The sequence below is a fragment of the Salmo salar genome, chromosome ssa09 (genome assembly GCF_905237065.1).
Source record: "Salmo salar chromosome ssa09, Ssal_v3.1, whole genome shotgun sequence".
Lineage (NCBI taxonomy): Eukaryota > Metazoa > Chordata > Actinopteri > Salmoniformes > Salmonidae > Salmo > Salmo salar.
In genome coordinates this window covers 111,276,974-111,291,462 of record NC_059450.1, presented here as the reverse complement: position 1 = coordinate 111,291,462, position 14,489 = coordinate 111,276,974, and the positions used below count along the sequence as shown (strand labels likewise).

Sequence of the window (14,489 nt, the reverse complement as noted above, 5' to 3'; positions counted from 1 at the left end):
CAGTGAAACAAGCTTACTTTGAATTTGTTGAGCGCTTTCGCTAGAGCCTCAATCGTTTCCATGTCCAGGTGATTGGTTGGCTCGTCAAGGATATAGAAGTTGGGGCTGAGAGAGAAAGAGAAAAAGTGAGTAAGAGATACAAAGAGATGGCTGCATTGAAGCATTATACATCCTTGTACATGTACTATATGCAAGTGTTCACAAAATATAATAGTACATTATTTATAGCGCCATGAAGTGGCTGTTTGACGTAGCAATTATTCCCTTGCAAATTTGTAGGGACTAACAAACACTGTAGTCGCCAAATCTCCAGACTTAATGTGAAGAATTGAAAAATCGTTTTAGCATTAGCAAAAATGCTAGCTGTTTGAGGTTCACAATTGAATTGCTTGTTGCTTCCATTTTTTTATATATATATATATGAGATATAGAGTGAGGGGAAAAAGTATTTGATCCCCTGCTGATTTTGTACGTTTGCCCACTTACAAAGAAATGATCAGTCTATAATTTTAATGGTAGGTTTATTTGAACAGTGAGAGACCGAATAACAACAAAAAAATCCAGAAAAACACATGTCAAAAATGTTATAAACTGATGTGCATTTTAATGAGGGAAATAAGTATTTGACCCCTCTGCAAAACATGACTTAGTACTTGGTGGCAAAACCCTTGTTGGCAATCAGAGGTCAGACGTTTCTTGTAGTTGGTCACCAGGTTTGCACACATCTCAGGAGGGATTTTGTCCCACTCCTCTTTTCAGATCTTCTCCAAGTCATTAAGGTTTCGAGGCTGACGTTTGGCAACTCGAACCTTCAGCTCCCTCCACAGATTTTCTATGGGATTAAGGTCTGGAGACTGGCTAGGCCACTCCAGGACCTTAATGTGCTTCTTCTTGAGCCACTCCTTTGTTGCCTTGGCCGTGTGTTTTGGGTCATTGTCATGCTTGAATACCCATCCACGACCCATTTTCAATGCCCTGGCTGAGGGAAGGAGGTTCTCACCCAAGATTTGACGGTACATGGTCCCGTCCATCGTCCCTTTGATGCGGTGAAGTTGTCCTGTCCCCTAGCAGAAAAACACCCCCAAAGCATAATGTTTCCACCTCCATGTTTGACGGTGGGGATGGTGTTCTTGGGGTCATAGAAAGCATTCCTCCTCCTCTAAACACGGCGAGTTGAGTTGATGCCAAAGAGCTCCATTTTGGTCTCATCTGACCACAACACTTTCACCCAGTTGTCCTCTGAATCATTCAGATGTTCATTGGCAAACTTCAGACGGGCATGTATATGTGCTATCTTGAGCAGGGGGACCTTGCGGGTGCTGCAGGATTTCAGTCCTTCACGGCGTAGTGTGTTACCAATTGTTTTCTTGGTGACTATGGTCCCAGCTGCCTTGAGATCATTGACAAGATCCTCCCGTGTAGTTCTGGGCTGATTCCTCACAGTTCTCATGATCATTGCAACTCCACAAGGTGAGATCTTGCATGGAGCCCCAGGCCGAGGGAGATGGACAGTTCTTTTGTGTTTCTTCCATTTGCGAATAATCGCACCAACTGTTGTCACCTTCTCACCAAGCAGCTTGGCGATGGTCTTGTAGCCCATTTCAGCCTTGTGTAGGTCTACAATCTTGTCCCTGACATCCTTGGAGAGCTCTTTGGTCTTGGCCATGGTGGAAAGTTTGGAATCTGGTTAGGGTTAGGGTCTGGTGTCTTTTATACAGGTAACAAACTGAGATTAGGAGCACTCCCTTTAAGAGTGTGCTCCTAATCTCAGCTCGTTACCTGTATAAAAGACACCTGGGAGCCAGAAATCTTTCTTATTGAGAGGGGGTCAAATACTTATTTCCCTCATTAAAATGCAAATCAATTTATAACATTTTTGACATGCGTTTTTCTAGATTTTTTTGTTGTTATTCTGTCTCTCACTGTTCAAATAAACCTACCATTAAAATTATAGACTGACCATTTCTTTGTCAGTGGGCAAATATCAAATACTTTTTCACCCTCACTGTGTGTGTGTGTATATATATATACACCTGTTTTGAAATACACCTTCCTACTAGTGTCGTCAAGACCCTAAATCAGTTACAAGGTGATAGAGAGAAGACAAGATTTTTTACAAAGTAGGCCATTTTCTCTTCCATCTTGATGTACCGCTTTTCTCAAACTTATTAGAGACTGATATGATGAGCATACATTCTGAGTTTTGAGTCGTCTACTGGTTCATGTGAAGATTTTAAGATGTGATAAAAAATCCAATATGGCGAAAAATTCAATACGGCGGACCTCATGGGTCCTTGAGGAAAATGTGTTCCTTGTGACGAGAAACACTGATATGCCTAAATTTGTGGTTGTATGTCAAACAGGGCAGTGGGGCTGAGCTTTAGACTTTAAATACGTAATACAGCGCCACCTATAGGCCAATTGGTGCAGTTGTTGGTGTTCGAGTAGTGATGTTGCCAAACTATACATTTTGTTACCAACCGGGCATTGAGCTACTCCGACCATTTTATTAGGGGTGCTTTGATGCCGGCAATCCTAATAATAACAAATCTCGAGACTGATTATAACCATCTCATCATTAGGTTCTTGACACTTCTCAAAATGAATAGCGTTCTCTCATGTCCTCTCTCTGCAGTTCTGTTCCTAGTGTTGTCACTTCTCAAAATGAATAGCGTTCTCTCATGTCCTCTCTCTCCAGTTCTGTTCCTAGTGTTGTCACTTCTCAAAATGAATAGCGTTCTCTCATGTCTTCTCTCTGCAGTTCTGTTCCTAGTGTTATCACTTCTCAAAATGAATAGCGTTCTGTTCCTAGTGTTATCAAGGCAGTTTGACAGATGTACAATATATTTCTTATTTACAAACAAATTTTTACAGCAACGACCTGGGGATGAGTTACAGGGGAGAGGAGAGGTTGAACAAGCCAATTGGAGGCTGGGGATGATGATTAGGTGGCTGTGGTGGTAAGAGGGGCCAACAGGGAATTTAGCCCGGACACTGGGGTTAACATCCCTACTCTTGCAACAACTACCATGGGTTCTTGAGTGAGCAGAGTCGGTTTAACATCTGAAGGATAGAGAAATGTAACCCAGCGGGCTAACCTGGTTACAATGCCATTACTAAACGTCATGGTCTGGAAGCTATACACTGCTCGTACAAGGACATTTTTCCAACTTAACTAAAACCAGTTTACTACTACAATATGACAATCCTGTGTAAAATGTTTGCAGCCATGGAGTGTAATATAAGGCATTACCAAGGCATTGTCATCTGAGCGAAGGCAACCCGGCTCTTCTGCCCTCCTGACAAACTGGCCACTGGCCGAGTTGCCAGCTCCCCTGTTATCCCATAGCCACCCAGCTGGTGTCTGTACTCCTCCTCGTTACGACCTGGGACGGACAAAAAGGGTTACAGATGACAAAGACTGCAGGCTATAGATGGGTTGGTTGTTAAGCAACATGGACCAAAACAGACAGGGTTGGCTTAGACTGTTGCCAGAATGTCAATTATAATTAGTCTCCAATGTTTATTGAAAACATAAATAGCACTTGTCTCTCAAATACATCTTTACAGTTCTTGGTTAGCTAGCTAGCGAATCTCAGCCATATCACCATCAGTTAAAACACCTAGAAAAAAAAAAACACCTCAAAACAAGACATGGTATCAAGAACAAGATAAAACTAGCTGAAACGAGCAACCAACGATTCCTCACATGGCAGCTTCTTGTCATTGTTGCTAGCCATCTGGCTGTCCAGAATCACAACACACTGCCTTTTGCCCCATTGAAGCGAGCGCATTGTTTTCGTGACGTTGTCATCTAACCCGCCATAGGGATTCGTAACAACCAGCAGGGTCGTGTTCATTAGTGCACGCAACTGAAAAGAAACGGGACATTTCTTATTGGACAAAGTCCAGGTAGTCCTGTTCCAATCAGTTTCCTTTGCATTTGGTGCCTAATGAACACAGCCAATGCTTTGATAATGATCAGTATTGGTATGTTTTGGTGGTGGTGGTCACCTGGGAATTTGTTGAGTAGCAGCTCAATTGAACACACGTTGAGGTCCAGTTGATCCACGTGGTGCTGACTGAAATAACCGATCTTCAGGTTCCTGATCGAGAAAGGGAAATAAAGCTGTCGTTTACTTCCCTGCACGCACCCACTCCCACCGAGACACACTAGCAGCAGAGGAACATGGCTGACGTCAAGCATGGAACCTCACCGATGGGCGTGTCTGATGCCGTTGACAGGCGTTAACTCTCCCATCAGTAGCTTGAGCATGGTGGATTTACCCGCCCCGTTCTCACCCACCTGAGAGAGAGAGAGAGAGAGAGAGAGAAAGAGACTGTAGGTACTACTTTAGCAGTGGGAAGGTTGCACAGCATTGTCTGTGGAAGTGTACAATATTAATGGATGCACAATGTATCATTGACCATATTGACCCGATGTGGGGACAAAGATATGTTCTTACTAGCCTTATGAACATAGATACGTTGTTGCACTTCCTATCTGTGCTAGGACATTTAAAAGGGCCATAAAATGAAAAAATATCTGAATCAGTCGATATTGCAAAGAAAATATTGGCATCAGCCCAGAATTATCACATCAGTGCATCCCTAACTATTAGCAGTGCATGTGATTTAGAACTAGTCATCAGGTGCATCCCTAACTATTAGCAGTGCATGTGATTTAGAACTAGTCATCAGGTCCATCCCTAACTATTAGCAGTGCATGTGATTTAGAACTAGTCATCAGGTCCATCCCTACCTACACTGCTCAAAAAAATAAAGGGAACACTTAAACAACACAATGTAAGTCCAAGTCAATCACACTTCTGTGAAATCAAACTGTCCACTTAGGAAGCAACACTGATTGACAATACATTTCACATGCTGTTGTGCAAATAGAATGGACAACAGGTGGAAATTATAGGCAATTAGCAAGACACCCCCAATAAAGGAGTGGTTCTGCAGGTGGTGACCACAGACCACTTCTCAGTTCTTATGCTTCCTGGCTGATGTTTTGGTCACTTTTGAATGCTGGCGGTGCTTTCACTCTAGTGGTAGCATGAGACGGAGTCTACAACCCAAACAAGTGGCTCAGGTAGTGCAGCTCATCCAGGATGGCACATCAATGCGAGCTGTGGCAGGAAGGTTTGCTGTGTCTGTCAGCGTAGTGTCCAGAGCATGGAGGCGTTACCAGGAGACAGGCCAGTACATCAGGAGACGTGGAGGAGGCCGTAGGAGGGCAACAACCCAGCAGCAGGACCGCTACCTCCGCCTTTGTGCAAAGAGGAGCAGGAGGAGCACTGCCAGAGCTCTGCAAAATGACCTCCAGCAGGCCACAAATGTGCATGTGTCTGCTCAAACAGTCAGAAACAGAATCCATGAGGGTGGTATGAGGGCCCGATGTCTACACCGTGCAGGACGTTTGGCATTTGCCAAAGAACACCAAGATTGGCAAATTCGCCACTGGCGCCCTGTGCTCTTCACAGATGAAAGCAGGTTCACACTGAGCACATGTGACAGACGTGACAGAGTCTGGAGACGCCGTGGAGAACGTTCTGCTGCCTGCAACATCCTCCAGCATGACCGGTTTGGCGGTGGGTCAGTCATGGTGTGGGGTGGCATTTCTTTGGGGGGCCGCACAGCCCTCCATGTGCTCGCCAGAGGTAGCCTGACTGCCATTAAGTACCGAGATGAGATCCTCAGACCCCTTGTGAGACCATATGCTGGTGCGGTTGGCCCTGGGTTCCTCCTAATGCAAGACAATGCTAGACCTCATGTGGTTGGAGTGTGTCAGCAGTTCCTGCAAGAGGAAGGCATTGATGCTATGGACTGGCCCGCCCGTTCCCCAGACCTGAATCCAATTGAGCACATCTGGGACATCCACCAACGCCACGTTGCACCACAGACTGTCCAGGAGTTGGCGGATGCTTTAGTCCAGGTCTGGGAGGAGATCCCTCAGGAGACCATCCGCCACCTCATCAGGAGCATGCCCAGGCGTTGTAGGGAGGTCATACAGGCACGTGGAGGCCACACACACACTACTGAGTCTCATTTTGACTCGTTTTAAGGACATTATCAAAGTTGGATCAGCCTGTAGTGTGGTTTTCCACTTTAATTTTGAGTGTGACTCCAAATCCAGACCTCCATGGGTTGATAAATTGGATTTCCATTGATTATTTTTGTGTGATTTTGTTGTCAGCACATTCAACTATGTAAAGAAAAAAAGTATTCAATAAGATTATTTCATTCATTCAGATCTAGGATGTGTTATTTTAGTGTTCCCTTTATTTTTTTGAGCAGTGTATTACTAGTGCATGTGATTTAGAACTAGTCATCAGGTACATCAGGTACATCCCTAACTATTAGCAGTGCATGTGATTTAGAACTAGTCATCAGGTACATCAGGTACATCCCTAACTATTAGCAGTGCATGTGATTTAGAACTAGTCATCAGGTGCATCCCTAACTATTAGCAGTGCATGTGATTTAGAACTAGTCATCAGGTCCATCCCTAACTATTAGCAGTGCATGTGATTTAGAACTGGTCATCAGGATTGAGAGACTGCGAGACTCCAGGTCTGCAGACACAGACAGCTGTGTGATTAATACGTACGATGCAGATGCGAGACTCCAGGTCTGCAGACACAGACAGCTGTGTGATTAATACGTACGATGCAGATGCGAGACTCCAGGTCTGCAGACACAGACAGCTGTGTGATTAATACGTACGATGCAGATGCGAGACTCCAGGTCTGCAGACACAGACAGCTGTGTGATTAATACGTACGATGCAGATGCGAGACTCCAGGTCTGCAGACACAGACAGCTGTGTGATTAATACGTACGATGCAGATGCGAGACTCCAGGTCTGCAGACACAGACAGCTGTGTGATTAATACGTACGATGCAGATGCGAGACTCCAGGTCTGCAGACACAGACAGCTGTGTGAAGAGGCGCTGGTCAGTGTTATAGTAGAACTCCACCTCATCCAACTGGAGCACCGGGGGAGACAGCTTCTCAAAGTTATCAGGGAACCTGTGGACAGACAGACAGACGCACGCGCGCGCACACACACACACACACACACACACACACACACACACACACACACACACACACACACACACACACACACACACACACACACACACGTTAGCGCTCAGATTAATATGAGAATTGAAAGCAGACTTCATTCGGGACAGGAGGATCAGTCTCTTACTTTAAGGTGACTTCGGTTTCCTTCTCCAGGGGTTTGAGTTCAGGCCTTCAGGAGACAAGAGAAGAGCAACGAGGGAATGAATGGACGACGGATGACAACAATAGATATTCTTTACAATGACCATTCCCCTGTGCACAGGCAAACAAACACGCAGAGGTCATCATGCATGTGCAAGACGGAAGTTATCCTTTACAATGAATTGGACTTTCAGGTTGTAATTCCCAGGGAGCACTACATGAGAGAAAGCAGGGTGGGGTGCGTGAAACATCTTATTTTGAAATAGATGGTTACTCACAGTTTTTCTAACAGTTTCAGTTTACTCTGCACCTGTGCCGCTCTGTTGGCGTTGTATCTGAACCGGTCGATAAACACCTGGCACACAGAGGGAGGTAATCAATCCACGATTATAATGTATAATAATAAGATACTATAATATATAATCTAATAAGTATTTAGCAGGATGTTGATACGTTTGGCATTTCAAGATCATATAAAATAAACACACTAATCAGCAAAGACAAATGCTTAGAAAGTGCATTGTTATTACATTTGCCATAGGCCTTTTAGTTTGTATGTGCATAACTCAATGTGAGAGAAAATGTGTGTGTTCAGGACTGTGTATGTGTGTGTGTAGGTTCCTAACCTGGATGTGCTCTCTGTACTGAAACTGGGCTTCGTACTCCCTCTGCTGGTTCTTCAGGCGGTCCTCTTTGGTCTTGACAAAGTTCTCGTAGTCGCCGCGGTAACTCTCCAGCCGCTGCGAGTGCAGGTGGATGATGTCAGTCACCACGGCGTTGAGGAAGTTCCGGTCGTGGGACACCACCAGGATGGTGGTCTGCCAGGTCTGTGGGGGGTGGAGGAGTTAAACAGGCCATATGGAAGTTGAACTTGTTGCTCTTGCTTTAGCTATGTCACAATTATCTCTCCTTCCACCCAAAGTGTGCATTCATTCACTTCCATTTAGTGATTTGAAAGGAAATAAGTGGTAGAAGAAATATGGTGGTAACTCCAGCTAGCCTATGCCTCTACTAATCCAATGTCTTTAGATTTGTAGTAGTACTGAATGAGTGCACACTTCAGGAGAAGGGAAATATTATTTGGACACAACCTTAAAGTCACATTTTGGCTTGAGTGTTCGCAATTTCCTAACTCGTGATACAACACAATCCATTTGAGGCTAACCATGTATGCTTGGCTCATGAGTGTGAGCAGGTGTGTCCCTTGCCAATGTAGAGGACCCCTTTTGTCTCAAGGACACCCACAGAGGCAAAAGTTGAATTACCCAGCACATTCTGTAAATTAAAACAATTTAACTTAACGTATGCTCCTATTTTCTACCCTTCTCTCTGAAATGTACACTCATTCACGCCCCTTGCCCTGGATTGGGGTAAGAAATATGGTAGAATGTCCCTATTGTCCATGCTTGCCTGCGCTTTCACCAATCCAATGCTTTTAAAGGGACTGAATTGGATTCGATAAGCAGGAGTAACCTACCTGCAGGTAATTCTCCAGCCAAAGAATGGCTCGGACATCCAACATGTTGGTGGGCTCTGAGAAACAGACAGACAGACAGACAGACAGACAGACAGACAGACAGACAGACAGACAGACAGACAGACAGACAGACAGACAGACAGACAGTCAGTCAGTCAGTCAGTCAGAGGGTGTTTGCGCTGACTGCTGGACACCATTGAACTGATCAAACAAAAATACTTAATGTGGTTAAATCACTCACCATCAAGTAACAAAAGATCAGGCCTAAAAGGAGATACAATACAAATATATACATTATTTAGATACTTGAAGCTAGCTTTAGAATATTTAGCAGAGACACATGTCTTTATGTCTTGATAATCTGTCTATTGAATTGATGGTCTATAATACATTGAGATTCAGGAAATAGCTCATTGGAGATTTAGAAATGTACAGAAATATTCTAATATAATCTCTGTCCTTGTATTTTAATTGGGAAGACTGTCCTTTGGATAAAAGTGACAAGCAGAGACTCACTTGGCGAAGAGAGCTCTAGCCAGAGCTAATCTCATTCGCCACCCTCCAGAAAACTCCCTGTGAAGATAACACAGAGAGAGATCAGTTAATCGTGCACACGCACCCCACATAGACACACACACAGACAGACAGACAGCAACTTACTTGGTTGTCAGCGTTTGCATTTTGGGAGAAAAACCTAAACCACATAGGATGATTGAAGCACTGTATAAAAGAGAGGAGAGAAACAGTAAACAATCATCAAACCAGAACATGCATAGACTCTTGCTACAATTATACTGCAAAGTGCAGTCATCTGTTGTACAGTATACACACCAATGGTATTATGTACATATCTAAATACACTGTTAATGTAAGGTAAACACAGATATGACATTATGTATATATCTAAATACGCTGTTAATGTAAGGTAAACACAGATATGACATTATGTACATATCTAAATACACTGCTAATGTAAGGTAAACACAGATATGACATTATGTACATATCTAAATACACTGTTAATGTAAGGTAAACACAGATATGACATTAATACACTGCTAATGTAAGGTAAACACAGATATGACATTATGTACATATCTAAATACGCTGTTAATGTAAGGTAAACACAGATATGACATTATGTACATATCTAAATACACTGTTAATGTAAGGTAAACACAGATATGACATTATGTACATATCTAAATACACTGTTAATGTAAGGTAAACACGGATATGACATTATGTACATATCTAAATACGCTGTTAATGTAAGGTAAACACAGATATGACATTAATACACTGCTAATGTAAGGTAAACACAGATATGACATTATGTATATATCTAAATACACTGCTAATGTAAGGTAAACACAGATATGACATTATGTATATATCTAAATACACTGTTAATGTAAGGTAAACACAGATATGACATTATGTACAGACATGTTTAGTGTGGCTCTTTACCGGGCAGGTGCTTTGTCTGCTTCAATCTCCTCCAGTTTAGCATAGATCTCCGACAGTCGAACAGTCTCCATTCCTTCAGCACTAACATGGAATAGAATAAACTGCAGGTTTAGTGACTGGTGCAGTTTCAAACCCAAAAGTGTAAATATCCTGCAAAAACATTTAAATCTGCCAAGGCTGCCAGTATTGACTCCTTCTAAAGTAAGGCGTAAGTAAGACTGACGTACGTTCCGTTGGCGATGCGCGCATTCAGCAGGCGTTCCTCCGTCAGGAGCCCCTCCCGGACTGTGTCGCTCTCAAGCACGCTCTGCAGCGCCCCTGTGTCATCGCCAGCGACCTCCTGCTCCACGTGCAGGATCGTGATGTGGGTGGGGACGCGCAGGCTGCGGCTCGCCAGCATCTTCAGTAGCGTGGTCTTCCCCAGGCCGTTGCGGCCAATCAGGCCGTAGCGGCGACCTGTCGAGAGAGACAGCTCCGCTCCCTGCAGCAAGGACCTGGAAAATCAGAGAGAAGGACAATGTGCTTACATATTGCTTTACGGTTCAGACTTAAATGTCTCTGTCTCTCTCCTACTCTCTTTGTCGCTCTCTCGCTGTCTGGTATTAAATAACAAATAATACAAGGGTAATTACACAGGAATAACCTATGATTTACTCATTTAGTTGTTTTCCATTCATTTAAACAAGCACTCCTACGCACCATTTGATTTCAGGTAGTTGAATTTTTGTAAGTAATTTGCAGAAAGTAACTATCATAACCACATCAACTCATTTGAAATAGCAGGTAAATACTGGTGGAAACGGTGTCTAGCTAACACAGCATTGAATGAGGCTAATTAGAATGAACCACTTGCTCCAGCGCTGGATATAGTAGGAGAATGAGTGGGTATGGCTTCATCCCAAATGGAACCGTATTCCCTATATAGCGCGGTACTTTGGACCAGATCCCTATTGGCCCTGGTCAGAAGTACTGCACTTAATAGAGACGTGGTGCCATTTGGGACGCAGCTTAAGAGTGAACCCCTCACCGCTCGCCAAACGACACGTCAAAGTTCTCGATGCGGATGTCGTAGGTGCGATTCTTCCCGGACAAGTCAACGCGACTGTCCTTTTTGCTACTGGCCTGGCTGGCTGATGCCTCCTCCAGTACCCTGAGACAAACAGAGGTAGGCAGAGCGGACAAGGACAGAGTGAGACAGACAGAGGTAGAAATAGACAGAGGGAACCAGAAGGAGACGAATGAGATAGAAGTAGAGAGAATGAGTACAGAAAGACAGTGGAAGAGAGACAGAGGAATGACAGACAGGCAGAGGTGAAACATCAGTTCAAGTTATTTCACTCTGACACTGTAACCGAACTTCATCATACATCGGTGAACAGAAATCTGTATTTTTGCTGTCACAATACCAAACCAATGATCAGTGGTATAAAGTACTTAGAGAAAACACACTTTTAAGTACTACTTAAGTCGTTTTTGGGGGGGTATTTTGTACTTATATACAGTACCAGTAAAAATGTTGGACACCTACTCATTGCAGGGTTTTTCTTTATTTTTTACTATTTTCTACATTGTAGAATAATAGTGAAGACATCAAAACTATGAAATAACACATGTAGTAACCTAAAAAATGTTTATAAATATTTTATATTTGAGATTCTTCAAAGTAACCACCCCTTGCCTTGATGACAGCTTTGCACACTATTAGCATTCTCCCAACCAGCTTCATGAGGTAGTCACCTGGAATGTATTTCAATTAACAGGTGTGCCTTCTTAAAAGTACATTTGTGGAATTTCTTTCCTTCTTAATGCGTTTGAGCCAAACAGTTGTGTTGGGACAAGGTAGGGGTGGTATACAGGAGATAGCCCTATTTGGTAAAAGATCAAGTCCTTATTATGGCAAGAACAGCTCAAATAAGCAAAGAGAAACGACAGTCCATCATTAAGACATGAAGGTCAGTCAATACGGAACATTTCAAGAACTTTGAAAGTTTCTTCAAGTACTGTCGCAAAAACCATCAAGCGCTATGATGAAACTGTCTCTCATGAGGTCCACTACAGGAAAGGAAGACCCAGAGTTACCTCTGCTGCAGAGGATAAGTTCATTAGAGTTATCAGCCTCACAAATTGCAGCCCAAATAAATGCTTCACAGAGTTCAAGTAGTATTTTACGGGGTGATTTTCAATTTTACATGATTCATTTTCAATGAACGTATCTTTACTTTTACTCAAGTATGACAATTGGGTACTTTTCCCACCACTGCCAATGATAAACTGTTTGCATAGTCTTCGGGTGTAGATGAAAAGCGCATGAAACTCACAGTGGACTAGTTGTTTTTTGCGAATCCCGTTCATTCCTCCTCCCTTGTTTTTGCTTCAGCTTGGCTTCGGCCTTCTCTAGCTTCCTCGCGTCCACAGTCTGAGGTGGTGTGTGTGTGGAAGAAGACAAAGTGGATGAAGTTGACAGGAGAAAAACATAGGTCCAAGTCAGCCCTGTAGCTTAGACAAAGAACATAATACACAAGATACGACGCAACAAAAAAATACTTTACTGTATTCTGGCCCCTCTTCATCATCCAGATCCCTTGGACATCGTTAGTGGCAGATACTGAGACGAGAGGGGAAAGACAGAAGGAGTGGAATGAGACGCAACAATAAGTCAGAGAGGATATTAAAAAGACATGGGAGAGGGGGTAGGAAGGGTAGAGAAAATAGGAAGAAAGGCTACAGTAGATAGAAAATTACAGGCTACCAGAATGAATATCAAACGTATACATCGCTACATATACACATCTGTATTCTGGACCGTAAAGCTGACAACAAAGCGCAAGACCTAAGTCCCCTGCAGACTTACCACACTCTGCAGATATCTGAGACAACTGCACCGGAGTGTCGAGCAGCACTTGCTTTGAAGCGGCATGGCCGTTACTCCTGATGGAAAAGACATGAGTATATTTTTGATGAATCAGCAAGCGAATTACATAAATGATTAGCCTTTGGTGTGTGGCAGTTAGTTCATCTTTGTGTTGGACGTTGGTTGTGAAAGAGGTGGGTGTTAAGGTTTTGTGTGTTTGTTGCACTTACAGTTTAAGAGTGTTGAACATCTGCTGACAGATGTCCCGGATGTCATCCTCGTTTTTACAGTCAGCCGATGAACCCTGCAGCAGCCCACCAATCGCATCATACACTTCCTCTCCATCCTCAAACTCCGCCCCTCCACAGTCCAGCACACCTATCACAAAGGATAGAAATATATTTTAGAAATGTCAATTTCCAGTTGGTTCTACAAAAACCATTGAAAATTCAGAAAGATATTCAATTCTTATTTTTGCGGGGGGTTGGGTATCCCTTCAAGTATCAAAAAATATATACAAACATTATTTGATGAAAAATGTATTTTGGGACTTAGTGCTATTAGCCCATACAAACACATTTAATAACAGATTCACTACATGGAACAACAGATAGTCCCCCCCAAAAAATCTAAAGAAAGCTTGTTCTTAAGTGTCTATCCTATATCTGAGAGATATAAGATCAGGAAACATTGTTTATTTATTTTAACAAGTATTTGTCACTAAACAGTCTCCTTATATATAGTACTTCCATAAAATGTTTTCAACTGATTCCAGGTGACCTCCAGACAAGTCTTGTGAGGCCTGTTGGAGCCCTACAGCAAAAGAGTCTCACTTTTGCACAGATGGGTCATATTAGTGTGTAGCCCAAACTGTTCGGACATTTCAGACAGAAGTTCTCAGATTGGCTGTACCGACTTCAGACGCGTCCCAAGACGCTTGTGTTCGTGAGTCTCATATTTTGTGATTAGACCTAATTTTGGGACATCTCATGGACTGACAGACACCTCTCTAGCGCTGTCATCTTTCACCTCAGATGCAGAAGTGCGACATAGGCAGATGCGGTGGATTGAGACGCATCCAATGCAAAAAAACGGATTAACTACATGACCAAAAGTATGTGGACACCTGCTTATCGAACATCTCATTCCAAAATCATGGGCATTAATACAGAGTTAAGTCTGCCCCTTTGCTGCTTCAACAGCCTTTACTGGGAAGGCTTTCCACTAGATGTTGGGAACATTCCTGCGAGGACTTGCTTCCATTCAGATACAAGAGCATTAGTGAGGTCGGGCGATTAGGCGTTCCAATTCATCCCAAAGGTGTTCGATGAGGTGGAACTAAAGGGTCTAGCCAGAACCATGAACAGCCCCAGACCATTATCCCTCCTCCACCAAACTTTACAGTTGGCACTATGCATTCGGGCAGGTAGCGTTCTCCTGGCATTCGCCAA

At 43.3% G+C, this 14,489-nt stretch overlaps 1 protein-coding gene across 2 annotated transcripts in view; it reads right to left on the bottom strand.

Moving 5' to 3' along the window:
- LOC106612436 (ATP-binding cassette sub-family F member 3) overlaps positions 1–14,489 on the bottom strand; it is a 35,056-nt gene that overhangs the window by 1,497 nt on the left and 19,070 nt on the right. For both annotated transcript variants that reach the window (XM_014213558.2, XM_045724317.1), the window contains exons 2-20: positions 13,269–13,416; positions 13,039–13,115; positions 12,737–12,792; positions 12,506–12,603; positions 11,215–11,337; positions 10,415–10,681; positions 10,188–10,268; positions 9,378–9,437; positions 9,234–9,290; positions 8,959–8,981; positions 8,718–8,773; positions 7,867–8,067; positions 7,519–7,595; positions 7,224–7,268; positions 6,907–7,039; positions 4,218–4,306; positions 4,015–4,106; positions 3,254–3,386; positions 18–105 (exon numbers count right to left, since the gene is read on the bottom strand). In XM_014213558.2, the coding sequence (XP_014069033.1) occupies positions 18–105; positions 3,254–3,386; positions 4,015–4,106; positions 4,218–4,306; positions 6,907–7,039; positions 7,224–7,268; positions 7,519–7,595; positions 7,867–8,067; positions 8,718–8,773; positions 8,959–8,981; positions 9,234–9,290; positions 9,378–9,437; positions 10,188–10,268; positions 10,415–10,681; positions 11,215–11,337; positions 12,506–12,603; positions 12,737–12,792; positions 13,039–13,115; positions 13,269–13,416 (1,904 nt within the window). The remainder of the gene's footprint in view (positions 1–17; positions 106–3,253; positions 3,387–4,014; positions 4,107–4,217; positions 4,307–6,906; positions 7,040–7,223; positions 7,269–7,518; positions 7,596–7,866; positions 8,068–8,717; positions 8,774–8,958; positions 8,982–9,233; positions 9,291–9,377; positions 9,438–10,187; positions 10,269–10,414; positions 10,682–11,214; positions 11,338–12,505; positions 12,604–12,736; positions 12,793–13,038; positions 13,116–13,268; positions 13,417–14,489) is intronic.